The sequence below is a fragment of the Limanda limanda genome, chromosome 2 (assembly GCF_963576545.1).
Source record: "Limanda limanda chromosome 2, fLimLim1.1, whole genome shotgun sequence".
Classification (NCBI taxonomy): domain Eukaryota; kingdom Metazoa; phylum Chordata; class Actinopteri; order Pleuronectiformes; family Pleuronectidae; genus Limanda; species Limanda limanda.
This window is the reverse complement of record NC_083637.1, coordinates 29,616,959-29,632,213: the sequence shown is the minus strand read 5'-3', so window position 1 is coordinate 29,632,213 and position 15,255 is coordinate 29,616,959. Positions and strand designations below refer to the sequence as shown.

The following is a 15,255-nucleotide window of genomic DNA, read 5'->3' as shown; positions in this document are numbered from 1 at the left end:
CAGGCACGAACGTGACAGCTCAGGGCGGGGCCGCTAAGGACCCCTGACGACTCTCCACCTGTGACCCCAGATGGCTGTAAGGTCAGCACAGAACGGGTCAGTGGGTTTCTGCCATGTCATTCACAAATCACTGTCCACTGCTGATGGGAGGCCGGGGGGGCAGAGACTCTCGTGTCAGGTCCAAAAGTCTGTGACGTCAGGAGATGATGAAGAGTCACGTACAGCTGCGTTGGTCCAATGAGCTTCTGATGTGTTTGGAGCCCCCCCCCCCCCCCACATCTTTCTGACACTCCTCTTTACATGATGGTAAAAAGCTCCTGACTGGCAGTTTGACCGGGAACAGCTTCTCCCCACACACGTAATGTCATTGACGTTCACGTTTTCTCCTCCTTTGTTGAAACATGATGCTTTTTTCTTTTAAACTATTGCACAATTTCTCGCAGGTACATTTCAGAATTTGACAAAATGGGGCATAAAGAGGAAATAAGAATAAAACAAAAATTCCATGTAAAAGCATGAATAGAGAAAGATGCTACACAGGTAAATGTATGTTCAAAACAGAACCATTCCCTTGCAAAGTAAGTTCAGCTCGATCAAACAAAGCGATATGCATTAATAACATGTGCTGGAGCAAAAAGGTTAACAGTGATTCAACACATTTACATAATGCCGTCGTCTGGGTGGGATTTGCCTCACAGCAAATATCAACTGCCTACTTTCAAATTGTTATTATTTATGGGTCCTTATGCAAAAATCTCACATTCTCAAGTAAATCATGGTATTTGGGAATTTTTCTTGACCGCTGAGTCTGCATTTTGCACAGTAGTAGTGAGACTGAGAGCCTGTTTATTCAACAATAACAATCCGTATAAAGCTATGCAAACATATTTTGAAGAGGTGGCGAGGTGATTGTCAAACAGTGATAAAATGTAAAAAATTCATAATAAATATACTTAAAATCAGGCATTATGTAAAGCACAACAAAGGTGAAGGAAGTGCCCATGATTTGCTAAAGTTGCAGCAAACAGCGTAAAGAAAAAGGGAATTTTGAAATTTTTCCTAAAAAAAATGTTGCCCAAAACACGTGCTACAAAAAATGTTTAGCTGCACTGAGATTTAAAAAAAGAACAAACTAAAAAACCTAAAATTTCTGTACAGTTTTCGGGAAGACTCACTGACCAGCAGTGCATTTCTTATTGCACTGAGGCCGATAAATAAGCCTTGTGGATGATTAGTAGTACAATTAAGCTACCACAAGAGGTCTCTGTTTCTCCAATTCTACTCAATGAGACTTTGAGAGTTCCACCTCTGATCTGAGGTGAGGAGGGGATATAGAGACATTAAATAATTACAAAAAACTTGTTGAATAAATAACATGCTGAGTATTTACTGCATCTTCACATTAATGCACCATAAAAACAATTTTAAAGTGCACTAATTCACAAAACTGAACCACTTCGTTCCTCGTTATTGACACTGTGTGATCACAAAGTAACAAACAAAAAACAAATATGATTTTGGCTAAAATAGATAACTGCGATCTAGCAGGTACTGTACTTTGTTTCATAATATCATACTGTCCAGCAGGAACATAATCACAAGTTAGTGTTCAGCCTCATGATGGAAGATTCGGCCGTTCGTTAGAAAATGTATTTCAGCAGTCTTGAACATCAGCCATGGGCATTTTTGAAAGTTGGACTTCAGCTCAGAATTTCACATTTGCAAATTTAGCTTTTGCATTGGGGGGAACTATATATTTTTGGGTGGCAGCTAAGATTTATTATCACAACAATTTGTTTATTAAGATTTATTAATTTCAAACTGTGATATGAAACCAACCAATTTCGACAATTGGGAAAAAGGATTCAATTCTAATGATAAACTATGTTGTTTTTCTATTCAATAATAAAGTCAGAACTGCACAGCAAGACCTAATATTACAATTTACCTGGTAACTTCAATATCTGAGAAAATGTATCAAGTGCTTCCAGGAAAACTTTTTTATACAGTTCAGAAACCTCATTTTTTGTAACATAAATAAATAAAGCAAAAATAAAAATCCAATGAACTGATATTTCTCTTTGGTTAGATCACATTTTGGGCTAAACGCTGAGCAAATTTATCCCCGGGATTCAATGATTTTGCTGCATTTCCAGTTCTTATCAAATACAGCTACGCAACAGCAGTATTCTTGAACTAATAAAAACAAAATATATACAAGATCAATTGTTCCTGGAGTAAACCTAAACCTAAATTGTTTTCATTGTTTGAGGCTATTACACTGAGGTGATTTTGTTCTGGAGAGAACTCAAGCTGCTCTAAAGGAAAATAAAATATCCAACTATTATAGTTAGAATGCAAGTTTCACAGGTCTTTGTTATTCCACATTAATATAAACATATCACTGTGGGCTCTATGAGAAGACTATATCCATCCATCAGACTCTATAAGGAGCTTTAACACTTCCATTTGCAGGCTGTTGGTGGGAACAGATGTCACAAGAAAGCAGAAATAATTCTCTAAGGAAGACTTGCATCAACACAAGACATTATAAAATAAAGAATTAAATGAAATAGTAATGAAATAGTGATAATGAGACTTAAATGTTGATTCAGTTTTTTTCATGTTTTGTGGTTTAAAACAATTCAATTCTCTGGTGAACTTAAGTTCTTAAATCTCTGTTTTTCAATCTTCCGTCCGTGTGTTGGAACAGTTTGACCAGATTACAATGAAACACTGCATTTTGTTCTCACTCTCTAGAGTAGCTCTAGCTTGGTCATGGTAATACTATTGGTGGTGTTCATCGGCCTATGGCACTCTTAAGATTTGGTTGATGTAATGTTTTTCCATCCACCAATTAGAACCTCCATTCCGGTAATCAAATATAAAAGGCACTTATTGGCCATCATAGTAAGTGATGGGCAGGAATAAGCATCGCCATGACCCTGCTCCGCTTCTGCATTACATGATGCAAACCTCTTTAAGTGGTGATCGCTCCCAATCATTTCATATCTCACAGACTCCTCACTCACGGCTGACAAATCCCATATTCCCCACATCTCTCACTCCCCAGGCCAAAATATTGAAAATCTTTACACTCCTCTTTGTATACATTTTAGTAAACCAGCACTAAAAGTGTCCTTTCTTATCAGATTAAAACATCTTCCATTTTTTTACACATAGTCTTTTCATAAATGTACATTATCAAGGACATATTGCTTACAGGAGATTGCGGGTAACATTCTTGAGGAGTGATGCCACCTGTGTCCTCGGAGACATCGAAAAAGGGAGGCGGGACGGGGGGGTTAGGTAAGGATGTGAGGGGAGGTGGTTCTATTTTTTTCGCTCCAGGTAGTTGGATGGGACCCAGCCCTTGCGGGGGAGCAGGCTGTCCTGCACCTGGCAGTACCACCATCCATTGGGGTTTCTCTCCAGGACCTCCAGACAGGTTCCCTCAGTGAAGCCCATCGTCTCCTCGTCGCCACGGTAGTCAGCGATTGACACGTACACGTCCCTGCCAAAGTTATTGTGGATCAGTTGGCTTTTCTCTATCGGCTTGGGCCGGACTGCGGACACAGGGATGCCGTTGCGTTGGTTTACATTGCTTGTGCTGAAGGCGCTCCCCGAGGAGCCCAGGCTGGAGCGCTCGGCGGGCCGCGTCTGACTCTCGACCACTACATGTGGCCGCACGGTGCTGAAGGAGGCGTTTCGGCGGACACCAAGAGTGGCAGAACCAGAGCTATAGTGATCACTTCTACCGAGTGATTCGTTTCTCCTCAGAGAGCCCGTCATGTAGTGCGCATCCTTGGGTGGCTGTGTTGTTGTCACGTATACAGACTGAGGCCTCACCGCCACCTGACGAACCCCGTTTCTCATTCGCACACCTCCGTTCACCAACAGAGACGGCTTGGAGAAGCCACCGGGGGGCTTGGAAGGAATGGGCGGGGTATTCCTTCTCATGCCTGGATGCTGCTGGGGCAGACCCTGAATATTGATGTTATTGAGGGCCAAGACGTGCTGCTCGTTCTTCTCCAGGCTGTTGGACTTACTGCCACCACCACTCCCGTGTCCATCTGAGTCCCTCCCACCAGCACCACCCACGTGTCTGACAGGTTCCAGGTAGTAGGAGGGAGCCCAGCCCTCCTCTGAGCCCCAACGGATATACCACCAACCGCTCCCCTGCTTCTCCAGGACCTCCACCTCCACCCCAGCTGGGAAGCTGATCTCAGAGTCTTGAACCTTCTTGTAGGCGTCCAGAGAGCGGTAAGCACTGGGGCCTTCCACATCGGAATCCCCGCGACTCCCTTTAGAGTGAACTGAGGAGAGATCTGAGGTGCTGCGTGAACACATGGAGTCCTCCGATGAGATGACAGATGCAGTTTCGGAGTCGTCCCCTCGGGAAGGTTTGATGCTGTGTCGATACTGACTTGTTGGCCTCAGCTGCCGTCTCAAAGAAGTGATATCCATCCTCTCAGGGCTCTGTGGCTCGGATTTGGTCAGAAGGGGTTTGGGTCTGACAGAAGGCTTGGGCCTGGTGGAGGGACTTTGACCTATTCTCTGCTCCACATCCCGACTAAAAGGAGGGACTTTCTTGGGTCCTCTGCTCAATTCATCAGATGAAGAGAGCGGGCTGTTGTCCTGGGACCTGAAGCTGATGTCCACGTGTCTGCCCAGGGTCTGACTTCTGCGATTCATCTCTGGCGTCATCGTCTTCATTGGCCTACCAGCTAGAGGCGAGGATCCAGAGGGTCTTCTTGGGACTGTGGAGGAGTGGTAACTCTTTGGGGAGTTGGGCTCACTGGAACCTTTGGCTGAGGGTGCTTCAACCCCGCTGCTTGGCCTGAAACCATCGTTCTCGTAAATACATTCTTCTTTTGTGACCTCCTCTACAGACCTGTAAGAGGCTCTTCGACGGCTGAATGCGGGAGACGCCTTACAGACAGGAGGGGAGGCTTTGCAGGAAGGAGGGGAGCTGCGGTACTTGTCGCTGACCACGTTGCTGATCTTCACATCCAGGGGGCGCTCATCCTTCAAAGAATCTGTGTCAGACTCACCTTCGCATCCAATTGCTGGGATATCATATTCAGGTTCCTCGTACACAGGCCTGGTAGGTGGCTCTGAGACCTTGGAGGCAGAGTTACCCGGAGGGGGGGCCTCTTCAGGTTCTAGTTTTTTCACAGGCGGAGCAGGAGGCGGGACTTTGGGCCGGGTCAGGGTGCTGGTTCGACGGCTGAGGTTGGGTTTCTTGCGCTTGTCGATGTAGGAGCAGGGGGCCCAGCCCTCCTTCTCTCCGATCTGTACGTACCACCAGCCTCCAGGGTTCTTCTCTATCACCTGCACAACAAAGGTCAAAACCAGTTATTTTTAATGAAATCAATTATTTGTCTACTGAAATGGGTTAGAATTAGGACAGGGAGATGGATACCTGTTCTGACTTAAGATATGATCAAAGACCTAAAGCAATATTTATCAAAATGAAAATTATCACATCACAATACAGCCTTTTTTCACAAACATTAATGGATTGCAGTCTGTCTGAAGTTTCCATCTCAACATGAAAAACACTCTATATTGTTATCTTCACATGAGCCTCTGCAGAGATCTTTCTACATCAAACACAAATTTCAAGGTCATAATTCTATCGCCTCAGCTTCCCTGTCTGTCTGTGAAATACATATTCAACAAGGACCGTCAGTGTCATCTCAGTGACATCAGTGTAGCTCCAGCCTCTTACATCAGCCTTCTGTCCTCCACGGAAACTGATGCCATCAGAGATCGAGGACTGGAAATCTGCTATAGTGTAATACTCTGCTTCCACAGCAGGGGGCTCTGGTGGTTTAGGCAACTGGAATCCCTGTACAGCAACAAAGGAGGAGAGATGAACCACTGACATCATCATTGTATTGTGTCTGACTGAGACTTCACAATGAATACAGCTAAAGACGTTAAGATAACTCTGTCAATTCTGGTATGATACGAGTTATGACTGTGCACGATAATAATGTCACAGTGTGTACAACATATATGTTTGCACGGATTCAAAATATATCAGAAAAGCTGGAATTGTACATGTGTTGTCGCTGTTCTTTAATGGTAGGAAAGGTTGCAACACTTTGAGATTTTCACAGTGGTTGAACACATCCATTTGTAATTTAGCAGCTGTTATAGAGGAAGTATTCACATCCTTTATTAAAACACTAATACGCCTTGAAAATTATAGTAAAAGTAAGTATGTAATAATTATAGCAAAAAAAGAAATGTAATTACTTACAGTATTTGACTGTTATGCTATTAGATATTATATCATAGCCTTATTATAATATCATAGCCACACACACACACACACACACACACACACACTCAGACAGGCACGCACGCACACACACTAATGTCTGCAGAGATAAGTTTTTGTGTGTTTTTTTGGTGGACATAAAACGTAAATGTTGAGTGTTTTCTTCTTTGTCAGCCACTTTGTGCCAACATTCATGTTGGTGGATGTCACTGCTTTCTACCGTTTCCTCTGTGTGTGTGTGTGTGTGTGTGTGGGGGGGGGGGGGGTGGGTGTTTGTGTGTGTGTGTGGGTGGGTGTGTGAATAAGAGAGATGCTCACTCATGGCACAGGTGGGATTCTCCGTTCGCTTGCATTTTTTCAATATTAGTAATAAGCCAGAAATAATTACTGCATGGTTAAAAGTACATTTCCAAAACTTGTTATACCATGAGACTAGGATATTACAGCAGCTCTCATGAGTGTTGTGCCACAGAGCTAAATAATAATTTACTCTTTTATTGGTTTATTTTGATTCACGGTTTTTACTGTGAACTTTCTCAGCTTTTCTGTGTTGCAAATGTGCGAGAACGCTCTTCACTTCTGTGATGTTGACATGTCTCTGTTGAAGATACAGTGATGTTAAAGAATTCCCTCTGGGTATTTTCAGGAAGCAGCAGCTTGTGAGGGGTCTTACCAAGTTGGTGTCTCTCCTTGGGGGAGGTTTCTGTCTCAGATTTGGAGACCCTGATAAATAAAATGACAGCTGATGAAAAACTTCAAGTTACAACCTCTGCACACATTCTTAGTATGTGAGTGATTCCACACAGCAAACATTTTCAAATCCCACAGCCTCACAGGTTAGTGTGATTACAAATAACTATAATTACATCATCACCACCACCATTAGATACACAGGGCATGTTTCTTACCTACAGCATTGAAGCCTACACAAACAGGAAATGACATGTCTTAATATCTCATAAGAATCCTGCTCCCTATAGCTACACCGATTCATTTGCTGGTACAGAAAGATCAATGTCTTGTGTCATACCACAAATACTCACCAATTTCCACTCTGTGCGGGGCCACTCTTGCAACAGCTGGGGACCCTGGCTCGCCCCTCCCTTTACTTTCGTTTAGAGCGGCGCTCGCTGCTATCCCCAGACACGGGCTGTTGGTGTCACGGCCTGCACTCAGCCTCCTGCCAGTCTCAGCGTTGATTTCAGAGCTAAAGGGCATGGGCAGGCTGATCTCAGTCTTGGTGATGTGGCGCTCCGGCGTGGTGCTGCCTTCTCCGTCGGTGTGTATGTCCTTCTCGCTGACCGACTTCTTTTGCAGCAGGTTGCTGATTTCCATGATGTTGCCGATGATCTCCACTGGGCCAGTCAGGGTCTTCTTGCGGGGGGAGAGATCGTCTTTCAACTTTTTCAAGTATGAGGCCGGGGCCCAGCCCTCTTTCCCCAAGTATCTGGAATGCATAAAGAAGGGATGATTGATATTTTAGTTTGCTGAACTATTCCTTGTTTAACTATTTAAAGGGTATTTGCACCAATTTTACACATAAGTGCTAGTTAATTCCTGAAGCGTTTCATTGGACTTCCCGTAGGCTTTAGCATTAGAAAGCCTAAATTCTATTAATTATGGGTGTACGGAGTTTGAAAGCTAAACTAAATCAAACCAAATGGTGGTTTTCCGTGAAATATAGTTCCAACACAAAAGACAAAAAATCTGGATATCTGTGTTCCTCTTGTATCATCTGTTATTCAAACCGTCTTTTGTGACTCCTTCAAATGGAATTACTGAGGAAAACACTAAAGGACAGCAGAGTGAATATGATGAAACAATCTACGCCTAAAATAAATGAACAATTGTAAATGTGCATATTCTCTTGCATTCAACCCTCTAATACACAGAGTGAGATGCTGTGTATTGAAAAAATGACACTATTCTAATTCAAGCGAGGTAGAGACAGCCAGAGGCAGTAAACAGACAACATAATGTATGCAAGTAGACGCTGCTTCCCCACATTTCAACATTTGTTGTTATGCTCAATGAGTCACTTTAAAATGCTTTGTGAAACAATAAGCAATGTTCCAAATGCAACTGAGTCATTTGCCTCTAGGTGTACGATTTGCTGCTCTCTCTCGAGAGAGAGAGCGATCCAACTGCGACCACAAGGAGTCCTCGTAACTCCAAAAAATGCCCCATGCTTGGACTTGGCTGCTCAGAAATAGGCCTAGTGAGAGGAGCATGACTCAGACGGACATCTGGAGGATTATTTCTTGTTGGACAGCTCTCTGAGATGATACGCTGTGCATTGCAATGACGGCAGAGGAGTGAACAAGCTGCATGAACTAGCAGTTTGTGTCTGCATGTCAATATCTGAAAAAGATAATCTGCACACCTAAGGCTCCTGTTAAAGGATTCAACAGTGATGCTTCAAGTACAAGGCTTTTCCTTAGACTTCTGATAAAGACACAGAGCTGCCATCTTAAATATCCACAATCCATTGGGAACAAATCACGTGATGTATCAGCAATACAGAATATATAGACTACATATCATAGTAGATATACATATAAAAAATAGTGCAGAAAAGACAAAACACAACAGCTGGTATTCCGTATTAGGAATACCATTCAGGTTAATAGCCGACATAGATACTCAATATTAGAGGTGAGTAAGTGATGTTTTGTTGATCGAGCACACATCCAATACATTTTCAATGGATGTGTGTTATGCATGTTATCCATTTATTACAAATATCACAGGAGCAAAAACACCTTTAAGACTGCGTGTGTATATTTATATTTATAAGCATGAACACTCTTAACATGCATTTGTCTGTTCGACGCCACGAGGCAGCATGTGATAGCAATCAGCTGTGCAGCGGAGCTCCACTCTTATTCCCCCGGGGATACAAGGAAACAAACAACTGGCAGGAAGTACACTCTGGCTTGGTAAACAACACACATGTGGTAACATGCAGAGAGACACACACATACACATTAGACTTCCCAGGCAGAGCAGCCAGTTGATCGGTGCACAGCGCCATATGTTAATGGTTTCTCCTCAATACCATTACGCAAATTAGAGCTGCAGGAAACCGCTGCCTTGAGCACGGCGCTAAGCGATGAGTCTTGTGAGCATTGTCAGCGTACTCCGAGGACCCGTTCCCTTTGAAAGTGGATGAAATTTGACATATTCCATTTCTCGCGACTGTGTGGGGTTGACGCAGCGGCCGTTCTGTCAGTGTCTGCTCACCTGATGAACCACCAGCCCTCCAGGTTCTTTTGGATGACCTCCACGGTGACCCCTTTCTCAAAGCTGACTTCATCCTTCCCTTGACTGGTGTATGGCTGAATCGTCACATATTTCTCTTCTGGAGATGACGAGAGGAACAGGAAAGAGAAAAAGGGGCAAAGTGAGTGAAATGTTGTCCTCAGACTCTCACATTGTTCAGTTGAACCACGACATAGTTAACACTGTCCGAAAAATCCTTAGGAAAAAAAAAATGGTTAGCGTGACTTACTTAGAAGACTCTTGACTATTTCCATACCAACACAGACATAGCCCTCTCCCCTGGACATACACCATCATGTGAAACAGCTTCCTCTACTGGCTGAACTTTACCCTCTTGATGTGGCCTCATTCAATCTGTTGGGCTCTGAGCCAGTGATAATACTAATCATAAAAATAACATTATTTATACAGCCCAGTTCACACAGCAAGTGCGACTCAAAGCGCTTCACATCAATAACACATATACAGTGTGTTCATGTCCCTCTGGAGGGAGATTCCTCCACTAGCTGCAGGCCAACATCAGGGCCTCCGTTGAGGAGATACGATTTTTGGACCAGGCTCAACCCTGTCAGATCCCTATCTGACCGCCACTCCTCTCTCACGCTCCGCTGGGCTCCCAAGACCCTGTAGGGGAGGAAATCCTACAATGGGTTTAGTGGGGAGCAAGGGAAGGTTCTGGGATTTACAGACACCAATGCAGAAGAAGGGAGCAGCGAGGGAGATGAAAGATTGGTACATAGAAGCAGATCAAACCAGGCTGACTTTGAGGAAAGAGAATGTGACCTTAGATGGCTGAGGGGAGTAAGACATGTGAGGGGCATCGATGATATCTCTGAGGTATGGATGCATGCTTTCCAAAGGAGGGGTTTGTCCAGCCGGCGGGGATCCCAGTTCCTCTGCTGCCGATCCTTTCAGAGCAGCTGAGGTCAATAATGTGGAGAGGAGTGGAATGTCTGGCCTTAAACCTGGATTTGCAAAGCATGTTGTGTGTGTGTGTGTGTGTGTGTCAGTGTTTGTGTGTGTGTGTGTGTGTGTGTGTGTGTGTGTGTGTGTGTGTGTGTGTGTGTGTGTGTGTATGTGTATGTGTATGTGTTTGTAGAGGCTGGAGTGAGGACTTGCAGATGGACAAGGAACAGTGTTGGGGAGTAACGGAATACATGTAACGGCGTTACGTATTTAGAATACAAATTATGAGTAACTGTATTCCGTTACAGTTACAAAATAAATAGATGGTATTCAGAATACAGTTACATTGTTGAAATCAGTGGATTACATGATGGTACTTCTCGAGTTTATTCACTCTCTCGTAAATCCACCGGCGGCAAAGCCCCCAGGAAGCAGCTGGAGACCAGGGCTGCCGTAAGAGCGCCCGGGCCCCCGGCGGCGTGAAAGAGCCTCACCGCGACCGGCTCGGGACACAGGCCCGGGACCGAGGCTCTGAGAGAGTTCCGTCGCTACCAGAAATCTACGGAGCTGCTGATCGGCAAGCTGCCCTTCCAGCGCATGGTGAGAGAAGACCGACCTGCGCTTCCAGAGCTCCGCTGTCATGGCTCTGCAGGAGGCCAGCGAGGCACGCCGGGTTCACGACGGACGCTGAAGCGCCGGGCAGCGCTAATAATATCACCCGTTGACCCAGAAGTATAAAAGCATATGGTCACTTGTTGCTCCAACATTAACTGCAACAGCGTCCCAATTTAATGTCATCTATCTTCAAGAACTTCTCCGCTGTTTGCTCCGTTCAATGTCGGGTGTCGAGGGTAAATTACGTATTCTCCGCCCCCCCCCCCCCCTCTCTTTTTATCTTTATGACTGCTTGTGTGTCTGTAGTGGATGGGCAGAGGGGGGCATTTAATAATGTGATCGTTAAAATATTAAAATTAAAACTCAGAAGGGGAATACAAACTATGGGATGCATACTTTATCATTTATATCATATAAAATGTCATCAATATCGTTTAAAATCATTTTTCAGTGTGTTTCCTAGAGCGATACGCTCGCGTCAAGCGCAAAAAATAGACTCGACGCCGAAGCGATCGCCGCATCGGCGGAGAGAGAGGACAACGCCGCAATCATACACTTAAAAAATGCAATACAAACCGGAAGTATTCCAAGTATTCAGAATACGTTACTCAGATTAGTTAATGTAATGGAATACGTTACAGATTACATTTTTGGGCATGTATTCTGTATTCTGTAACGGAATACGTTTTGAAAGTATCCTTCCCAACACTGACAAGGAATAACAAATGGGATGGCTTACAGAGGAATCTGGAACGTTTACTTCAATGTGTGTGCTTGTTGCATCTAATTCCCAGAAATGAAATTTGAAATTAATCATATTTATTAACCACATCTGTGTGTGTGTGTGTGTGTCTTTCATGGGCGGTACACATGCCTCAGTGTCCATCTCTGAGTGTGTGTGTGTGTTTAATTGTGTGTGTGTGTTGGCTCCGGCGTCACACTGCAGGGACCGAGTAGTGAGTTGAGCGGGCGGTCAACGGCTCAGAGCGTGAGGCTCCTCCCCTGCCGACTACACAGTGAGGTCACTTCACCGTCAGTAGCCGATCTGCACCCTGAGAGAGGTCGAGACACCCTGATCTGGCTTTGTGTAAGAGTGACCAGAGGAGAAGCTCAGTCATTTAATTTAATTTGAGTTCCAAATGTGCCCTCATTTTATTGTTATGCTCTCAGGAGCAAGTCCTCATCTTCTCTATCAAGCAAGGAATAACAAGGCAAAGAAATCTCTGTCAGCAAACAGGACCCAGATTATACGACTGCTTTCTTCCATTAGCAAATTACATCCTCTGAGAACATAAATCCTACGTGAATGGTCTTTGTATTTGTCCTTTGCCAGTGCTACTAAATCAAGCTGTATCCCAAGTGTCTCTGCAGAGCTGTAAAACCTCACTCACTCACGTCTTATCACCAGCTCAGCGATGCACAGACAGGGACAGTGGCGCCTCCATTCACAAAGACAGGGATTGGATGGAAGGATGGAGGCAACATGGAAAGACTGAAGTTTGATGTTCCTTAAATTCTAGTCTTGAATAATTATTCTTGTTTTAACAGTGATACAAATTTGAAGATAACTTCATAACCCGTTTTCTACACACTGCACAGGGTGCTTTAACTCTCTGGCACAGTAGCCACAAAGTTACTCCACACAAACCATACCTGCACTGTCTGGTGCACATCTTTTCCAGGTGTGACCGAAGCTAAGTGGAAATATGTTAAGGCAGAAGCAGACAGACGTGCACCTTAATTGGAAAACATGTCGACAGACAGTGATGCAGTCACAAAGCAAAGAGAGCTGGTGAATGAAAATTTGGAAAATCTGCAGGAGCTGATTTTGACATGACTCCAGGAAGCAGCAGCTGCAGTTTCACGCTCAGACTATTTTCAACAGTGGAAAAAAGAAAAGCTACTGGTCCAGGAGCTGGTAGCTTGTTTGCAACGCAGCCAGTAACCATCCCACTGTGCTGTCTGACCTTACATCAGGCTTTATCAGGGTTTCCTTCAACCAATAAATTACAGAGGTAAACTGCAGTATTTCTAAATCCATCTTTGATAAATCAAGTTGGTTGCCCAGATAACACTGTTCCCCTGACCTGATGAACTGCACACTCTGGTTCCAGTTCACAGGATGAAAATACGTATCCTTTAATATTGCTACTTTTGTCCCCCTGTGAGTCAAAGGCAGTTGAGTTGCTACATGAGCTAGGCGGGGGGGGTAATGGTCTCATGTCTCTGAACAGCTACCACTGCTGCGCCCCTCAAAACCAAACAGAGGGAAGAACGTGGAATTGAGGCCTCGACTGCCGGAGCTGTGCATAGCACGTCAATCTTTCTTTTCCATGGTTCGAATGTGTGTTTTTAGAAAGCAGCAGGGGTCCAGGTTGTTTTCACATGAGTGTTATTTCTGTCCTGTACAGTACGTTAGTCACTGCATGCTCTCCAGAGTGGAAGCACGCACCACTGGACCTGAGCTTGCTCTGTTCCATCTCCTCTGATTGTGCACTAATCTACAGGATGCCCTGCTGCCCGGTGGTCTGGACCAAAAGGGAGAAGTGGGTAACACGAGCCCGTCCAGCCGGGCTATATTATGATAATAACTATGAGGCATTTGATTGGAGCCCTGACAAATACTGGAACCAGACAGGTGCCTCACTGATGGTCTGAGAACGTCTGGGTAAGAACGCACCGACTTTGGAGAGGTCACTGTTTTCTCAGACTGAGACTCATGTCTCTCTTTCAGCCTTAGAGCAGCAGTGACTCAAAACCAAGAAATCTGCCAAATGTAAAAATTAAAAACGCATTAGGGCGGCTGTGGCTGAGGGGTAGAGTGGTCGTCCTCCAACCTGAAGGTTGGCGGTTCGATTCCCAGTCTGAACCATCTGCATGCCGAAGTGTCCTTGGGCAAGATGCTGAACCCTGAACGGCCCCCCATAGAATAACAAAGTGCTGCAAGTAGATGCACTGTATGAATGTGTGTATGAATGGGTGAATGTGAAACTGTACTGTAAAGCGCTTTGAGTGGTCTTCATCAGACTAGAAAAGCGCTATATAAATACAAATCCATTTACCATTTCCATGTTTGTGCTTTTTTGGTAAGAATCAAGCAAAATGTGAAAGTCGTTAACAGACTTAAAACCCAGAGGGAGGCTTTATCTAAGCAGCAACACAAGAGCCAGTTATGTTTGTGGGGCTCAGCGGCTGTCGAGGTTGTTGCATTCGTGCTGTGGGGCCTGAAACTCCTTAATTATCCAGATCTGTTTAATGCACTCCAGTTATTTGGTTGCTCAGTGAGAGCTGAAGAGTGTCCAAGTTTGATGGAGTGCGATTTGAGATTTTACTGTCGGAGCTGACTCATGGCCACCCAATAAGCTGCTCCCGGTAGACAGCCGGGGCCAGTTGTTGTTGGCTGACGAGCGAGGGTGTAAATTAGGTTGTTTACCATATGGCCACAGAATATGTGAAGAACAGGAGAGAGAGGCCACAGAATTAGGCTCTTCAGAGGTACCATATACATGTTTCCACTGTATGAGGTAAGAGTATATTGGATGAGCGTCTCTTTTATTGTCTCACCCTAACCCTTCCTCAAGAACAATTGTTATTCACATTTGATCACTTAGAATAAAATTTTACAAAATCACCTCCAGTCAAAGGTTTTGTTTTAGATTCGTGTGACCTGCTGCATCTTGGGCTCACGATAACTGAGCATCACCTGCACATTTTTGACTTATCCTTTGTGTAAATGCTTAAGGTTTATCTAAGAATGTGCTTTATCTTTTGTATATGAATTTTTTTTTTATTAGTGCTTTGATTCGGTGGGATCTTCCTTTAACTGTTTCCTATTGTTTGCTTTAAATGTTTTCATCATTAACGTGTAAACCACGTTCTAACTGTTTTTTGAATGGCATTAAATAAATAAAGTTTATTAACAAATTATTATTATATACATACTAACACTTATATGCAGTCTCTACAATATGTGTTTTTTTACTCTGTGGAGAGAAAATGACTCAGCTTTCCTTATGGCTACCTGGGTGGGTGTGATGTATATACAGAGCTCTATTTCAGTGCTGGTGCAGAGTGCAGAGGTTTCACAGGTGAAGTTTGCTTGGTAATTCTGTTACTCGCCATTTGCTCCACAGGAAAGAGAGGTGTGGAACTATTTAATC

The 15,255-nt window shown here is 44.1% G+C and overlaps 1 protein-coding gene across 3 annotated transcripts in view; it reads right to left on the bottom strand.

The window, feature by feature from the left end:
- Positions 1-826: 826 nt before the first annotated feature.
- sh3pxd2aa (SH3 and PX domains 2Aa) overlaps positions 827-15,255 on the bottom strand; it is a 109,010-nt gene continuing 94,581 nt past the window's right edge. For 2 of the 3 annotated variants that reach the window (XM_061083552.1, XM_061083554.1), the window contains 6 exons: positions 9,536-9,653; positions 7,336-7,739; positions 7,201-7,215; positions 6,966-7,015; positions 5,735-5,854; positions 827-5,334 (listed from right to left, as the gene is read on the bottom strand). In XM_061083552.1, coding sequence (XP_060939535.1) covers positions 3,334-5,334; positions 5,735-5,854; positions 6,966-7,015; positions 7,201-7,215; positions 7,336-7,739; positions 9,536-9,653 — 2,708 coding nt within the window. In that variant the 3' untranslated portion in view covers positions 827-3,333. The remainder of the gene's footprint in view (positions 5,335-5,734; positions 5,855-6,965; positions 7,016-7,200; positions 7,216-7,335; positions 7,740-9,535; positions 9,654-15,255) is intronic. The other variant, XM_061083553.1, reaches the window with a different exon arrangement.